Source organism: Chinchilla lanigera, unplaced genomic scaffold (genome assembly GCF_000276665.1).
Source record: "Chinchilla lanigera isolate Chin_1 unplaced genomic scaffold, ChiLan1.0 scaffold00106, whole genome shotgun sequence".
Taxonomy (NCBI): Eukaryota; Metazoa; Chordata; class Mammalia; order Rodentia; family Chinchillidae; genus Chinchilla; species Chinchilla lanigera.
In genome coordinates, this window is record NW_004955507.1 from 6,168,773 (window position 1) to 6,187,053 (window position 18,281).

The following is an 18,281-nucleotide window of genomic DNA, read 5'->3' on the forward strand; positions in this document are numbered from 1 at the left end:
TGGAGAAGGATGAGGAACATGAAGCCCCAAGAAGCAGGGAGAGAAATGAGATGGTTTCTGTTTCCCTTGGTGTAGTTTTCAGTTCTGGAGGAGGCCTATGATCAATTGAGCTTTGAATGGGCTTCAGGAAGTTCATCAAATGACAAATTTCCCCATGCTGAGCATTCAAGGCCAGTCCAAGCTGTTCACCTGTCCTGAACTTCCTGCTCTGTGTTGAACATTCCCCTAGTGTTTAGCCCATATGGCCCCAGGAGACAGGTTATGCAACATAGCTTGAGAGATTTTCTCAGGAGGTTCTTGGCATTGCTGTAGTGCTTAAATTTCCTCTAGAAGTTGCAAATGTGGTAATCAAGTGGAATCTCCTGATGATTTCATGTCCAGTACTTCTCCATGTCCTTAAGACCCTACAGAGTATTGATTTTATTTGTTAAAAAAGGACAACCAGTGCTGGGCAGGGTTGGATCTGAGGCACAGGCTGCCTTTGGACTACTTTAGCAAAACCTCAGAGTCTTAATTTTGAATTTGAATTAAATTTCTGTGCTTAGCAGTTGGTTCAGCAACTTACTAGTGATATGTGTTTCTAGACAAGTTACTTTTGAGATGAGTTTACCTATTTGCAAACTGTTGATAACAAACTCTGTCCTGATAATCTGAAGGATTATTTTTTTTGCTTGTTTGTTTATTTGGTTTTTTTTGAGATAGTATCTCAAAAAAGGACACTCACTGTGAAGTCCAGGCTGGCTTTGAATTCACTACGTAGCCCAGGCTGGCCTCAAACTCAGAGTGATCCCCCTGCCTCAACCTCCAAAGTGCTGGGATTACAAGCATGTGCCACCATTCCTGGTTGAAGGACTGTTTTAGGATTGAAATACTAGAATGTAGAAGACTTTATAAACTGTTATCTGAAGAACAAAGTAAATTAACTAAATCTCCCATAGTATCTATTTTTTTATATGTATTCCTCTCAACCAGCTGTTCATGGTAAGGTGGATACCTTCAGGCGGGACACTGCTGACGTTGTCTCGGATGGACATAGGTATAGAACTGTTCTTGCCTACACTATACCAATCCCAGCAGCTGGTACCAGCAGAATGGAATGATGCTTTTTGAGCTAGAGAAAAGTTGAAAGAACTCTATGAATGAGAGAGATCCTGTAGGAGTTTATAATCACACCACAGACTTTGAAGCTCACCAAAACCAAAAGCACCCACTTCTTCCAGAAAGCCAAGAAAATAACACTTTTTTTCCAGTTTCATCAGGGACCTCACAGGGGCTGGAGATGATCCACCTTCTCATCAAAATTTATTCTTTATCCTTTTTCTTCCTTCTTATCATCTCCTTTATTTGACAAGTCCTGCTAGAATACATTTTGCACCTTCTATATCTCCGACAGAATCCTTTCCAAATGAGATTTTCAGCTTTGTTTGCATTTCTAGAGGGTTTTTCTAGATATGCATGTCCATTTGTTCATACCTTCTGTGGAAGATTTGATAATGGAGGGAACAAAGAAAATTCAGGTTGAGATAGATGATGCCATCAACAATAAAATTAAAGCAGCAAATATTCACCCATAGTGACTTATTTTGTGGCCACAATCATGTCCTCCTGTTGAGTATGGTCCAGACATCATGTACTCATATGCTTTAAGCAATCTATCAGCGTTACCACTTCTGGGAAGTGTTCCAGCTGCACCAGGAAGGACCTGTAGTTTATGGTGTACAAAGTGGAGTGGGGGCGGAGAGCTCTTAACCTAAGTGTGAGGATGCAGGCTAGAAAAAGGGAGACTTTCTGCAGGGTGTGGGGAGATCACGAAAGACATGAGAAAGAAAGGAAATGCAGGCCAGCACCTTGGGGAAGAGTTCCCTAGAAGAAGGTGCTTCTTCCTACTCTCAGAGCCACTCACCAAAAACCACCTAAGGCCTTGCTGGATGAGTGTTCAAGGCCTGCAGAAAGGAGAGGTGAAGCACTAGGACAGACCCTTTACTGGAATACACTTTCTTAGCACAATTTCAGGGCTTAAGGGAAGTCACCTAAGGTACCACCTTATTCTAGCCCCTGAGGAGTCCATGAAAGGGGACACATTCTCCTGTGCAGAGTTCTCACTCCAGTCTAAATTCATTGCACAAGTATGTACTGGGTATCATTTATATAGTTGGTCCAATGCTTAGTTCTAGGGACGAAGCAGCAAACAAGACCATTATGGCCCTGCCTCATTGAACTTACACTGTGATGAAGAAGGCAGGTACCACAGATGTGTGAATAATTCATGATGTATAATCACACAGAGTACTGCAAGGGAAAGGTACAGGGAGCTGTGAGGATGCACAGCAGAAAATCTACTCTCTGTGGCTATGGTGAAACATGATGATTTTTTTTCTTTCCTGCCTTCTTATGCCTGTAGCAAACAAGGTTTTCTGAGATTCAAAACCATTTTACTGCTAATAAGCACAGAACAGACCAAGTTATATGACCAAAGAGATCAAGTAAGCAAGGCTGAGCTGCATCAACTGGGAGCCTTTGTGGCCACTGGCATGTGAGCTGAGCTGAGCTAAGCCTACACCCTGCAGGTGATCCTTTGCTGAAGACATGGATCAAATCACTTTTCCATTCCTGAACTGGGTCATCTGCTGAGAACCAGGAAAAGAAACAGACATTCACGAAAGAGCCAAATTAGCTGGGAAGACTACCCAGCAATTAAATGATTCCTGAATAGAAATTCAGAGGCAAGATTTTTAATCTTTCATTCCTTGACCTTAGGAATCTATCTTGGTATTTCCATTAGCATCACTGATGAAATTTTTTTCAAAGTTTAAAATGAAAAGCTAAATATTCAACATTAGATGAAAAGTTTAACTAAATTTTGACACATTAATATGATGGGTTGGTGTGCAGAAATCCATAATAGTTTTAAATTATACTTAATATTGTGAGGAAATGCTCATCATGTATTATATGGAAAATATTAGCATATACACCTACAATATAACAGAATCCAATTTTTGTGGATATTATTCTTACATAAATGCATAAAGTAACAAAAATTAAACATTTATCTTACTGTACTCTGGAAGACAGCTAGAACCTCCTTCTGGGCATGCTGGCCACTGCAGAAAGTCAGTGAGGGTGTCTCTCTTTGATCACAAAGGCAGAGCTAGAATAAGCTCTTCTTTGCTTCTCATTTTGGCCAGAAGCTGAGTCAGGGCAAGACTTTCCTTTCAGCTGATCAGTTTGTCTTTGGAGGCCCTGGGCCTATATCTGCCTGTCTTGTCCTTGTGCATCCTAGATGGAAGGCTCAGGTGTGGCTGGCTCTCAAGGCTGGGGAAAGATTCCCTGCAGGACTCCAGAGGAAAAGAGGAGTGGTTGAGTCAGAAAGAGCCATCCTTACAAGGTCAAGCTGCTGCAGAGATCTTCAGTCCTAGCTTGTCCTAATACCTTTGTCCCAAGACTTTTGTCCCCAGGTCTTTCCTGCACAAGCTGTGAGCTCCCAGTTTGCACACTTTGCTGCTGAGACATTAGCTGTCCCACTCACACTCACTCTCTGATCTGCAGTGATAACCTGATAGAGGCTACTCCTCTACTGATAGTGATAGCCTGATAGAGGCTACTCCCCTAGTCCGCAGACTTGTCCTTGCAAACTGGCCTGTGCACATACATTTGTGTGTTTCAACACATGCATACCTACATTATACTCCAGTTCTGTGTACAAAAGTGGAAAAGCAGGTGGAGAAGGGTGAGAGGGAGAGGTCAGGGATGGTTCTGTGCATAATGTGAACAGACTCATGTGTGATCACCCTGAGGGAGCTGGGTTGAACAAGTGCACTATTCTCTTGTGGATCAGGACTACCCAGAAGAAGACCCAGAGTACCATCTCTGTAGCACGGAGTCCTAGAGGAGCCATCCACAACAGTTCTAGTCAGTGACGTGTCACCTTAGAGTCCCTTTTCCTCCTTTGCCTCTGAACTGTCACTTGCTTTTCTCCACACCTAACTGCAATGGCCTCATGGGATTTCACATTACTACCTCCCCCAGGAATTTTTCTTTGTTTCTCTCAGGTTTTCTTGGCCATTTATTTCCTCTGGTGTCTTTAGTGCTCTGTGCTGAGTTCCATTAGCTGGAGCCATGGAGATCTCTTTCTGAAGGGTACTGCCCAAGAAGAGTTCCTGGAACTTCAGCTCTTACTCTTATCTGGGGCCCTGAGGTTGTTCATAAACATGAGCTAAATGAGTGAACTCTGTATTCGCAACAGCAGGGGACTGATGGGTCATTGTGTTCATTACTTTTCTCTTGTTGCTTGTACAAAATATCTGATGCTCAGAATTGAGGAAGAAAGGTTTATTTAGCTCACAGTTTGTGGTGGTGTCAGTCCATACTCAGCTGGCTCCGAGGCAAAGTGGCCCATGGCAGAGAGCAGCAATTCATGGAGCTGGAAAACAGCAAACGCAGCAAGAGAAAAAAGGGAGGAGTGGCAGAGAGCAAGCCTCTTCTGTCCCTTATATTGTATGCAGGCTACCCACCCTTGGACAGTGTAGCACTCATACTCATAATCCCAGTATTGGACTATGAATCAATCATAAGGTCTAGAAGCCTGCCCCCTGACTGCATGAGGCTTTGGGGGGACATCTAGACAAAAATCATAATATTCCATCCCTGACCGTAAAAAACTCATGCACATCCCTTTATGCAAAAGGCATTTTTATTTTTACATTTGAAGAATTTCTTTATTGGATTTCCACCTTACCTCACCACAACTGTCTGGCCTTCATGACAAAGATTGAGCCCTGTACAAAGTATTCATATTTTACAAGTGACAACCTACAGTACATATATGGTACATGAAATCTTTACAATGAATTTCAAAACAAACACTTAATACAAGTATAAAGAACTACAGTTTTATTTTTATTCTCTCTCAATTACTGGTAGCTATTAGAATTTTAGCTGTTGTAATAAAATGTCCTCCTTCCCAACATTCCCACTCACAGGAATCTCTGAATCAGTTCTGTAAGGTGCAAATTCACACTGAAGATGTGTTCTGTTAACTATTACAGGTGCCCAAATCCCTTTCATGATAGACCAGTTTATTGTAATGTATGAATACGACCTAAGCTTTCATTTATCATACATTCATTAGTCATTGAGGGAGTTCATTTGAAACTTTTAAAAAGTGTCACTCGCTCAACTGGAGTATTAGCATAGTAAATTTAATTTGCATGTCTGACTTTTTTTAATTTTAAAAATAAAAGGAGGAAAACATTAACAGACAGACAACCATTTACAAAATAGCATAAGACCAACACAAACAATGCAGAGTTACAAACAAAGTGGTAGGAAATTAAGAATGCTTGTTGTATTACATACTGACATCTTCAAAGTGGTTTCTCAGGAAAACAGAGACATGCAATATTGATCAATCAAGGACTCATTAACTGTTCCTTTCAGTAAAGAAACAGAAGTCGGTGGCACATCTACATTAGCTATCCTGTATATACATACATACATAATTTCCCCTTCTTTCTTTTCTCTTTTCCCTCACTCCAGTTGCTCTTTACTTTTGAGCATTTTCCTTTTGTTTCAAAATGGCTGTCATACCTCCTAATTTTTATTTACTCTTTCAGGTTCTTACACTAGTGAAACAATACTTTGTTTACACATGGAGGTCTGGTTTATTTCACTTATGAGTATGGTCTCTAGTTGTGACCGTTTACCTGTAAAAACCTCAAGTTTATCTTTCTTTATAGCTGAGTAATATTCTGTTATATAAAAGTACCACAATTTTTTTATTCAAACCTCAGTGGATGAACATTTGGGATGCTTCCACAATTTAGCAGTTGCAAATTGCGCTGCTATGAACATAGGTGCACATATATCACTGTGATATGATATTTTTAGATCTTCTGGGAAAATACCCAGAAGGGGAATGGCTGGGTTGAATGGGACCTCTAGTCCTAGTTTGCTGAGGAAACTCCAAACTGATTCCCACAGTGGTTTCACCAGTCTGTATTCCCACCAGCAGTGGAGAAGGTTTCCTGTTTCTCCACAGCTTCACCAACATTTGTTGTTGGTTGATTTCTTAATGTTAGCCATTCTTACTGGGGTAAGGTGAAATCTCAATGTTGTTTTAATTTGCATTTCTTCAATGATTAATGATGTTAAACATTTTCTCATGTATTTATTTAGCATTTGTATTTCATGATCTGAGAAGTGTGTATTCATCTCAGCTGCCAATTTTTGGATTGGGTCTTTGAATTGCAGGGGCTGATGTTTTTTAATTCTTTATATGTTCTAGATAGAAGTCCTTTGTCCAAGGGACAGTCAGCTAAAATTTTTTCCAAGTTTGTGGGTTTTCTTTTGACTCTGCTTGTGATTTCTTTAGATGTGCAGAAACTTTTCAGTAGAATGAGATCCCATTTGTTGATTCTTTCAAGTGTTTCCCATGCAGTTTGGTTTTTGTTCATGAACTCTCTGCTTACTCCTATGTCTTCAAGGTTTTTACCTACTTTCTCTTCTAATAGATTTAGTGTTTCTGTTTTAATATTGAGATCTGTGATCCATTTTGACTTGAGTTTGGTGCATGGTGATAGGCTTGGGTCTATTTTCAGTATCTGGCTGGTGGCAAGCCAATTTTTCCAGCACCATTTATGAAAGAGGCTGTCGTTCTTCCAGTGGGTTTGTTTGGCCCCTTCATCAAAGATTAAGTGGCTGAGTGTGTTTTTGGTTGTGGCTGTGTCTTCCGGTCTGTTCCATTGATCCTCACATCTATTTTTTCGCCAGTATCCAGTTGATTTTATTACAGTGGCTTTGCTGTATAATTTCAGGTCAGGGATTGTGATTTCACCTGACTTGTCCTTGTTGCCCAGGATTGCTTTTGCTATTCTGGGTCTCTTATGGTTCCAGATGAATTGAAGGCATATTTTCTCGAGATCTGTGAGGTATGCTAATGGTAGTTGAATGGGAATTGCATTAAATCTGTACAGCAGTTTTGGGAGTATGGCCATTTTCACAATGTTGGTTCTTCCTATCCATGAGCAAGGAATATTTTTCCATTTACTGAAATCTTCTTTGATCTCTTTTTTCAGAGTACCATAGTTTTCACTGAATAGACCTTTTGCTTCTTTTGTTAGATTGACTCCTAAATATTTCAATTTCTTGGATGTTATTGTGAAAGGTATGGTTTCCTTAATTTCTCTCTCTGTTTGTTGTTTGTGTATAGGAATGCTATTGATTTTTGAGTGTTGACTTTGTATCCAGCTACACTGCTGAATTTGTTGATTAATTCAAGGAGTCTTCTTGTGGAGTTTTTGGGATCTTCCATGTAAAGTATCATGTCATCTGCAAATAGTGATAGTTTTACTTCTTCCTTTCCTATCCTTATTCCTTTTATTTCTCTCTCTTGTCTAATTGCTCTGGCTAATGGTTCCAGAACTATATTGAACAGGAATGGTGACAGCGGACATCCTTGTCTTGTTCCTGATTTTAAAGTAAAAGCTTTCAGTTTTTTGTTTTTTGTTTTAGAATGATGTTGGCTGTTGGATTGTCATAGATGGCTTTGATCAGGTTGAGGTAAAGACCATCTATTCCTATTTTCTGTAGAGTTTTTATCATGAATGCATGTTGGATTTTGTCAAAAGTTTTTTCTGCATCTATTGAGATGATCATGTGTTTTTTGTCTTTGGCTCCATTGATATGGCATATAACACTTATAGATTTGTGAATATTGAACCAACCCTGCATTCTTGGAATGAATCCGACTTGGTAGTGATGTATGATTTTCTTGATGATTTGCTGCATTCTATTTGCTAGTATTTTGTTGAGTATGTTTGCATCTATATTCATTAGGGAGATTGGTCTGTAGTTCTCTTTCTTGGCTGGGTCTTTCTCTGGTTTTCAATATGCATTTCTGATAAGTGACTCCTACTTCAAATTAGATTTATGATAGTTTGGGTTTTTTTCTTTTCCTACAAAGAAATCCAAATTTTGTTTCAGAAGTGGTCATCTACCTTCCCCCAAATCATTCAATTATTGTATGTGATTCATAATCACTAACACATTTCTATTCCCTGAAGCTTATCTCTCCCTGAATTTGCCTGTTGCCTTGAGGCCCTTCTTAGATGTTTTTTCCTTTTTGCTGATCAAGGTACAATAGGGATTCAAAGCTATGTCTGAATTATCTACATTTCTACTAAAAAAATTTACTCAAGTAATTTATATGGTGACATGATTTCTAAATAGAGTCCTTTCCTCATCTACATATTTTAGGTCCAAAAATACCTGCTTATTTTTAGAATTTCAAAAATATGCCATCACTTTGATACTTTAAAGTCCCAGTGTGGACTATTTTATATTCCAAAAGGGCTCAACTGTCTTGAAACTGGAGCCTTCCTTGCTGGCTGTGTGAAAATCACAGAACTGGTTACTCATGATTATGTAGAATGGTTTCATTTATACTATGAAAATTACCAGTTGTGAATATGGACCTCAGAAATTCTTGCATTCATGCAGTTTCTCTTCCGTATGAGTTCTTTGAGACTTGGTAAGCTCTGCCTCCCATAGCGGCATCTTCATCCTTGTCCCATCCAAAGCAATCCCTCCCTCATAGATCCTCATCTGGGATGTGCTACCCTGACTCTCCACATTTATCACATTTAAAGATTCTTCTCCAGTATGGATTCTACTATGCTTGGTGAGATTTGACCTGACATTAAATGCTTTCCCACACTCATTACATCGGTATGGTTTCTTCCCAGTGTGGATCCTCTTGTGCTGGTCAAAGACCGACCTATAATTGAAGGACTTTCCACACTCACAATTATAGGGCTGCTTCCCACTGTGCACACTTTATAGTTGATAAGACTTGAGTGTGAGATGTATGCCTTCCCACACTCATCACATCTATAGGGTTTTTTACCTGTGTGGATCCATTTACGCACTGTGAGGCCTGAGCTGTCCCTAAATGCCTTCCCACATCTATCACATACATAGGGTTTCTCCCCTGTATGGATCCTCTTGTACTGAGAAAGAAGAGAGCTGTAACTGAAAGATTATCCACACTCAACACACTTGAAGGATTTCTTCCCAAGATGGACTCTTTTATGGCTTATAAGAGTTCTGCTTGAGAAAAAAGCCTTACCACATTCATCACATGTATAGGGTGTCTTGCCAGGGTGGGTACTTTTATGATTAATAAGGCTTGAGTGTGAGATGTAGGCTTTTCCACACACATCACATTCATAGGGCTTCTCCCTGGTATGTATTCTTTTATGAACTTTAAGGCTTGACTTGTTTCTGAAGACCTTTTCACATCTATCACATTCATAGGGTTTCTCTCTAGTGTGTACCCTTTTGTGTTGAGAAAGAAGTGAGGTATAATTAAAAGATTTCTCACACACATCACATTTGTAGGGCTTCTCTCCAAGGTGAGTTTTTTTGTGATTTATAAGGGCTTGGTATGTGATGAAGGCTTTCTCACACTCATCACACTTAAAGGGCTTCTCCCCAGGGTGTACACTTTTATGATTTATAAGGCTTGACAGTGAGATGTATGCTTTCCTACATTCTTCACATTTGTAAGGTCTCTCCCCAGTGTGGATTTGTTTATGTACTTTAAGGCCTGAATTGTTTCTGAAGACTTTTCCACACTCATCACACCCAAAAGGTTTCTCCCTAGTATGAACCCTTTTATGCTGTTCAAGGGCAGAGCTGTAGTTGAAGGATTTCTCACAATAGCTACATTTATAGGGCTTTCCCCCTAGATGGATACCTTTGTGATTTTTAAGACTTGAGCGTGAGATATAGTCTTTCCCACACACGTCACACTTCTATGGCTTTTCCCCAGTATGAAATCCCCAGTGGACTTTGAGGCCTGAATTGTTTCTGAAAGTTTTCCCACATACATCACATACATAAGGTCTTTCTCCAGTATGAATAGTTTTATGTTGAAGAAGGAGGGAGTTATAACTAAAGGATTTGCCACACTCTTTACATTCATGGGTTTTCTTCCCTGGGTGAATGCTCTTATGAACTGTAAGGCCTGAGCTAGAGCTGAATGCTTTGCCACAGACATCACACTTATAAGGTTTCTCTCCCGTGTCAATCCTTTTATGCACTATGAGGCCCAAACTGTTCCTGAAGGCCTTACTGCATTCATCACATTCATAAGGTTTCTCTCCAGTGTGGATGACTTTATGCTAAATGAGAAGAGAACTATAATTGAAGGATTTCTCACACTCATCACATTTATATGGTTTATCTCCAAAGTGGATGCTTTTATGGTTTAGAAGTGTCCTGCAAGTAATGAAGGCCTTCCCACACTCATCACATTCATAGGGCTTCTCACCTGTATGAATCCTTTTGTGGACCCTCAGACCAGAGCTATTACTAAAAGTTTTTCCACAGATGTCACATTCATAAGGTTTCTCCCCTGTGTGTATCCTTGCAAAAGGCATTTTAGTCTACCTTTATTTACCATTTTAGTTTACCTTTACCAAAGTCCTAACAGTTTCATCATTGCAAAAAAGTCCAAGTCCCAAGTCTCCTCCAAGATGTAAGGCATTCTTATACGTGAGCCCCTGTACAAATGAAAAGAAAGTTAAACTTTTCCAACATTCAATGGCACAAGATAAACATTTCCATTCCAAAAGTTATAAACAGGGGGATACAAAGCATTGGGACCAAAGCAATTCCAAAATCCAACAGGGCAAACATTAAGTACTGTAGTTCCATGTGGAACATCTGAAGCAATCTGTGGTAAGTTGTGAGCTCCAAAGGCCTTGTGTAGCTCTGCCCCATGGAACTTCCAGTGGTTGTAGCTCCCAGGGCTTCTTGCTTAGGCCTGCTTTGCAGGTTTCTTTAGATGATCCACATTCCTGGTTTTTCCAAACTTCTGGGTTCTCCACTGCACCTTTGGCTTCACCCTCATAGCTTCACACACTGCCCTGTCAGGGGCACGCTGCCTGGCCTCCCAGGCCTTCTTCTGAAGTCTGGGTGGAAGCCTTTTTAACCTCCAAAGTCTTGCATTCTGCATGTGCCTAAAACAAGTGCCATGTGGATGATGCCAAGGTCTGCTGCCAGCTGCAGCTCTAGCCAGGCTTTCCTCTCCCTTGGCTGTAGGGTTTCAATGCCTGGATCACTGAGCCCTCTGAAACTGATTCTGAGGAACAAATTCTCTATGCCACCGCCATTCTGGAAACTGCTGCGGCCACTGCTGCCGTTCTGGACCGTAGTGTGACTGTCATCATTCTGGAACATGGAGCTCTCTGGCTTTTTCCTCAAAGCAAAGTCTTTCACTTTTGCAATTTTGAGGCTGCAAAGGCTGGGAACCTGCTGCTTCTTGTGATGCCCCCAGGCTTCTCTTGTTTCTTCTCAGCAATCAAGATAGCCTCATCTCTGTCTTTGCAGTCCACAGCTTTACTGGAGTTTCCTTTCTGGTCAAACTCACATTTTAAGTAATCCCGCTGGTCTCTGTGCTCTTGATTCTCAACATAAATCTGGCTAAAAGCCCCCAACAATAGCCATGCCCAGCTGCAATATTTAACTGCCTTGTAATTTCTTCTGCCAGATTAATTAGTCCTTTATCCCTCCCTCCTTGCTGCCCAATGTCATAGAAAAGCCTCAGAGTTATGCGGGCAGTTTCTGCAGCTCTGACCTCTTGTCCCAATACCAGGATGTCACATGTAGTGTGGATGGACAAGTACGTGAGGTTGGTTGCCTAACAGTATGTCTCAATGTGGTTGTTTATTTGAACAAGCTGACAATTCAGGGTCTGCAGTGACTGGATAAAAGGTTTTTGTAGATATAAATTTTCATATGCTCTTTCAGCTTCTGGTCAGTCCCTGACATCAGAGGGCAGACCTCTGTCCTCCACTTAGGCAGTCTAGGGTGCCTCTCCCTTGTAAGCCAGTCATTGCACAGGACTCCTTATCTTCCTCTTTTATGGGGGTGGTGTGGCTGGGGTGGGGGGTTTGAAATGGTCCAGTAATGGAGAGACCTGGTCATGAAAGCAGATTGAGAGAATGTACAAGGGATTCACTCCTTTAAATCACATAATTTAATGTCTTTTAGCATAGTCACAAGTTAATCACCACAATCAATTTAAAAATGTTTCATACTCCAAAAACAAGGCTGCATTCCTTTGCCATCACCACCCACTCAGATGCACACACACTCGCACAGATGCAAATATTTCTTTAAGCCTCTCTATGATCCCTGGGCAACAAATACACTGCTTTCTGTCTCTATGAATTTGCCTCTTCTGGACATTTCATATAAACTGAATCACACATTATGTGGTGCTTTGCTACTGACTTCCTTCACTTAGAATTCTATTTTCAAGGTTGTAGCATGTGCCAATATTTCATTCTTTTATATTGTCAAATAATACTCCATTGTGTGAATATACCACTTTTTATTTATCTATTAGTCAGTAGATGAACCTTTACATTTTTGGCTGTTATAAATAAGGCTGCTATGAAAATTCATATGCAAGATTTGTGTGTGTATGGATATCTGTTTTCACATCTCTTGGGTATATGACTAGGAGTGGAACAGCAAGTCAAGAATAATATTTTGAAAGGAAAAGTGGAGTAGAAGAAAATGTTGAGACTATGAATCATGTGTAAAAATCAGTAGGAGTTATTGCTTCTTGGTCTTATGACTAAGATCAAGTATGGAAATTGGTTACAATGCAGCTTGATGAAGGTATGAATTATATCAAGTAGAAGGTAGGAATTAAGGCTGGAAGAGCATATTTAGAGTAGTCATGGGCTGCCGTAAATACTAAAATGAAGGGGTCTGGATGCTAATGAAATAATAACAAGTATTAATTGTAATAATTAATAAATGACTATGTAAGTAAATAATAACTTTCTATGTATCTAATACTGCACTAAATTTCAATACATTATAAAATACTTGAAGCAACCTTGCAAAACATGAAGTATAATTCCAGTTTTGTAGATGAAGAAATTTAAACTCACAGAACGATTAACCCAGAATTAACTGGTATCTCACAAAATTTCAGAAGAATCTCAGCCTAAACACATCTTTTTCTTCCTCATTTCTATATATTGTTGAAATCATATAAATATAGGTTTGTGTCCTATTGTGGATATCACTATAGTGTGGAACTTAATGGTGCTTTGACCTAGATCTTAGCCTCCATAGAACTGTGAGAAATGCATTTCTGTTGTGAAAGCCTACAGTATTTTGTTTTAGCAGTTTGAGTAGACTAGGAAAAGACCAAACCTGAAGTCAGTAAGGGAACTAAGCAGATCAGGTACTGTAGAGTGGACTCGACAAGGAGCAGGACATGTAGAGTTTTGTTCCACACCCTGCATTTCTGAGCAGTCACCAGAGGAGCTGCTCATTTCTGAGAACACCTAGCCTTATCCAGCACCTTTCTACTGGTGAGGAAGTCAGCCCTAGAATGGAGGTGCTCTGTCCCTGACAGCAGAGGACAGAACTCTGTCCCCCTATGCTACCTGTGTTCCTGAGAAACCAGTCATTGCACAAAATTCCTTATCTTCTTCTTTTGTGGGGGTGGGGGACTTGAAATGGTCCAGTAATGGAGAGATCTGGTTATGGAAGCAGACTGAGAAAATGTACAGCCTGCCTAGCTCCAAGCTCTCCTGTTAAGGCTGCCTAAAGCCTAGAAAAGGTGGAGCCATGCTTGTGAGGTCAGAGCACCTCAAGTTTGCTGAGTAATAAAGTCTTGAGTTGGAGTTAAAAACTTGGACACCAACATAACATTTCTGTGTTCAAATCCAAGCTCCACCACTTACTAGCTATCTCGATCACAAAAGATCAAGTTATTGATCTCTCCCTATCTTACTTTCCTCATCTTCAAAAGGGAATCATGCTGATGTATTGCTCAATATTTGTAGGTATACTTGCCTAGCAAGCACTATGCCCTGGAAACAATCTTCAGTGAGGGGTGTGGATGGGGGCTAAGGGTTGTTATGGAGGATGAATCATGAAGCACACATCTCACAGGGTCACAGTGAAGAGTCCAGAAAATGACTCCTATGAATTGGCTTGCAGGAATCATTCAATATATGTTTCTTTTTTCTAGATATTTTGAGACAAGTTCTTGTTATGCAGTTTAGCCTGGCCTTGACTCACTATATAGCCCAGACTGGCCTCAAACTCATGGCAATTCTTCTGCCTCAGCTTCCTCAATGCTGAGATTACAGGCATGAGCCCCTACACCAGCTCAATACTTGCTTTCTATTCTTAGTCCGCATACTAGTATTTGATCTGCAGTTGGATGAAAACATCTGTTTGTGCTTCCTGCCTCTTTCTAGATAGAAGACTCTAAAATTCTCCTGGACAATCAGAAGACTCTTGAAACCATCCACGCAAATTTTAGATGAGCATGGAGATGGGATTGACCACTAGTGTCCAGTGGTGACTGTCCTCCGCAGAGCACTCCCATGACTGAGCGTGGTGTACACGTGGTGCACAGATCCATGCAAGTGTGCAGATGTGGCCAGAGCTCTGCAAGGTCCCTGGTCAGCATCCTGGAGCTGGGGGAGGAGGAGAGGAAGGTGTTGAGCAATTGTTCACCCAAATCTCAGGCACTTTCTCAGTGGAGAGATGAAGCTACACCCTTGTGCTTGCCTCACCAGCCTAGGTGGAGGCCAGGTTTCCTTGCCCAATCTATTGGGTAATGAGAGAACAGTATTGTGAGCGTTGGATGTCACTATGGCTTCCCCACTGGTTCCAAAGTGTCTAACCATTTGCCTTGCTCCTGGGATCTGCCTGTACCCATCCCTCACTACAAGACTAGGTGCTGTTGCTAGTCAAAAAGAGATCTCCCAAGTGCCCCAGAGACTGTGGAGGGCTGAGTAGAGACCCAGAGGCTAGTGGAAGAGAAACCTAGAAAGAGAAAAAGACAGATGGGGGAGAGGACCTGGAAGCTGAGGAAACAACAAATTGCCTGAGCCAGTGTCAAGGATGTGATAGCATGAATTTTTCTTGGCCAGTGATGCACCAGCATTGGCAAATCATCATTAGCATTTCATCAGGGTCATGGACAGTGTGATGTTGGTGACAGCAGCATCCTACATCCTGAGTAGATCTCTGCTTGCTTCTTATTCCTGCCCACTCCCCGCCCCGTGCCTCTCACTCCACTTGGGACTGCCTAAGCCAGCCAGCTCTGTGCACCTTGCTCCTTGTTGGAAGGGGGAAAAGGTGTCTGAAGAAATTAGAGATAGAGTCATCCACTACTGTGTCATTTAAATTCCCATCCCAAGAAAATATAGGCAAGGTGAGGTTGAGCATGGCCAGGACAGCCTTCTGGCATTTAAGACCAGGAGAAAGGTTCTGAGTGCAGAGGCAAATTACTGTGCTCAAGCAGAATCTGAAGCAGAAGTTGACCTTCTGTTCTAGAAGACTGGGCAGAGACCTAGGAACAGCCACTCCAGCATCTGAGACCTAAAATGCCTCTGCACTTGCTGCAAGAGAAGGTGAGCTTCCAAACAATGGCTCCAGTACCATGTGTTTACAAGTTCCGGTTGGGTCTCTAGATAACTAGAGAAGTTATCCGGTTGGTGGGAAAGAAAATAGAAAACCCCTGGGAGGACTTTTCTTGTCTTTAAAGTTATACTACCTTCAGTTGTTTGGGAATGTGTATTGTAGTTTGGAAAATTGATCCTCCAACTTTTTGATTCTTGAGCTTGTCAAAACACAAAATTATAACATATTTACTTATAGATCTAATTGATTTTAATTTTGGGTTATGGATTGGATAGCCTATTTCTTGAAAATAGAATAAAAGCTCCTACTGGGTAATAATAGAACCTGGGTTTTGTAAGGTAAAAATAAGGAAACTATTACTAAAAACTAGTTAACACAAGATTACCTACCAAATTCTGTCTCGGTTACTTTTCTCTTGTTGCTGGGACAAAATACCTGACACACAAAATTAAGGAAGGAAAGGTTTATTTCGCTTACAGTTTGCGGAGGTTTCAGTCCATACTTGGCAGATTACAAGGCAGACTGGCACATGGCAGAGACCTACAGCTCAGGGTGGCAGATCACAGCTAAGCAACAAAATAAAAGCCAGGAATGGGGGAGGAATGGCCTCAAGCAGCTTCTTCCTCTCCCTTACATATGCAAACTATCCACCCCAGGGTGGGTGTAGCTCTCACACCCATCAAACTCTAAAAGCCTGCCCCTTGGCTTCTTGAGGCTTTGGGGGGGACACACAGATTCAAACCATAACAAGGTGTTAAAACAAAAGGGACTTATGCTGACTCCAGTGGACTAAAATCTCATATTTTTAAAGAGCAAGTGGTCTATTTGGGACTCTGTCTGCTTTAAAGTTCCACTTTGACACTGTGGCATTTACTGTAAACTCTATTTTGGTTTATTCTGATCTGTTGAACCCAAGTACAGAAGCTCAGCCCAAAAAAATGGCCTACTGCCAGGCCTAGTGGTACACACCTGTAATCCCAGCACTCAGGAGGCTGAGGCAGGAGGACTGTCATGAGTTCAAGTCCAGCCGAAACCACATAGTGGGTTCAAGACCTGCCTGAACTGTGTAGTGAAATCTTGTCTCAACAAAACAAAGCAACAACCTCCCCAAAATGGCCTTCTGTAATTTTTGTTTAACAATTTCATATGCAGTCCTTGTTTAAATTATATTTTGCAATTGTTCAGAGTGACCTCAAACTTGCGATCCTCCTGCATTAGCTTCCCAAGTAGCTGGAATTACACGAATGTACCACTGTACCTGGCTATGAGCATATTTTCTTTGAGTTTTTGTCATTCTGGCTAATAAAAGACCATTTGACAGATGGTTGCATGCAAACATGTAAAATTTCTGAGAGAATAAAATGCTTCAGGAATACTCCTCTTATGGCTGCTGGATAGTACCAAGACTTAAGAGCAGTGATGGCAAATCTTTCAGAACTTTTAATGATACAAACAGCCTGCTGCAGCATGTACCATAGGTTCACCACCACAGGTTTAGAGTATGCTCCCTAGCCAGGGATCCTATGAAACAAATCAGCTAAAATAAAATAAATCAGAGTGAGTTAGATGAGGAACCTGCTCATTTTAAGACAGGAACCTGCTTGTTAATTTCTTCAAAATGAGTCACCACAATATCCAATGTATTTACCCATGTGCAACAAGATGTGTCAACATCTGAGCAGACTCCTCGCTGTCCAGCTAGTAGATAGTGATTCTATTACCTTGTACCCCATTGCTAGGTTTCATTAAGACAAGGAGAAGAAGAGAATCTAGAAATACAAATCTATAAAAGGGACTGTTTGTGTAATTTGAACAGTAGTTGTGTAAGAGGTATTGTTAAAGTTAGCCATTGCACAAACTAAAAGATCTCTTAGATCAGGGAAAGACTTGAATTTGACATCACAGGTCTAGTGCTCAATTGTATTATCCAAGTGAAAGAAGTAGGTACAAGAAAGGAAAAATCAAAATATGTAAGAATCTCCTAATGATGAAGAGTCTTGTTCTGGCATCTTGGGAAAAACTGCCCATAGCACAAAAATTGTCACTTTTTAAATATGGGTTTGCAATTGGAATGTTTTTGGTTATGACATGAGGCATTTTGGTGAGTCCTCTGTGCACCCTCCATACCATGCAGGAGGGTTTTCCTCTGAAATTTACATGGAGCTGTTCAGCTTTAGGTTAGAGGGCTTTGGGACCAGAATAGTTCTTGTTAGTGATTTAAGGAGAAAAAATTGGATTGGAGGAATCTACAGGAATTTAAGATCCAAAAACATGAGGAAAAAAAAGATCAGGACTACAACCCAATAGCAGATGCACTAAAATATTCTCTGAAATAATTTTTCCCTCTACATTCACATTGCTACCAAAAATGTGTTCAACATAACTTTAAGATTTCATGAATGAAAGGAAGATATTTAATGAAAGATTTGAAAGTATAAATATTCATCCTATTTGTAGTCATCTACTTTATGTATTATCATCAATTATTTTTAATTACTCATGGATAACAAGATTGGTTATCATTTTTATGCTGATTTTTGAAAAGTTAGGTAAGTATAAAAAAAATCACGGATGCAAAGAAACTAAAAAGTTAAACATGAGTTTTCCCTTTCCTTTCTACTGTCATGACTAAACTGTATCAGGCTAAACTGTATTTTAGTACAGGCTAAACTGTACTATCATGACTAAACTATTTTCATTGTATATTCTCTCTTAATTGTGTTATAGTTTTACAAACCTCCATATCTAAGAGATAACTTATTTCACCAGTAAACCTATGTTCAAATAACATGCTTGCATTATAATTAATG

General features: G+C 40.5%; 1 protein-coding gene across 1 annotated transcript; it reads right to left on the reverse strand.

Annotated features, from left to right (window-relative positions):
* Positions 1 to 8,475: 8,475 nt before the first annotated feature.
* Positions 8,476 to 10,498, reverse strand: LOC102023724 (zinc finger protein 62-like). The gene is given in 2 exon segments (XM_013506147.1): positions 8,476 to 8,834; positions 8,837 to 10,498. Coding segments are annotated over 2 exon segments (1,965 nt in total). The 5' UTR covers positions 10,443 to 10,498.
* Between the last annotated feature and the right edge of the window lie 7,783 nt (positions 10,499 to 18,281).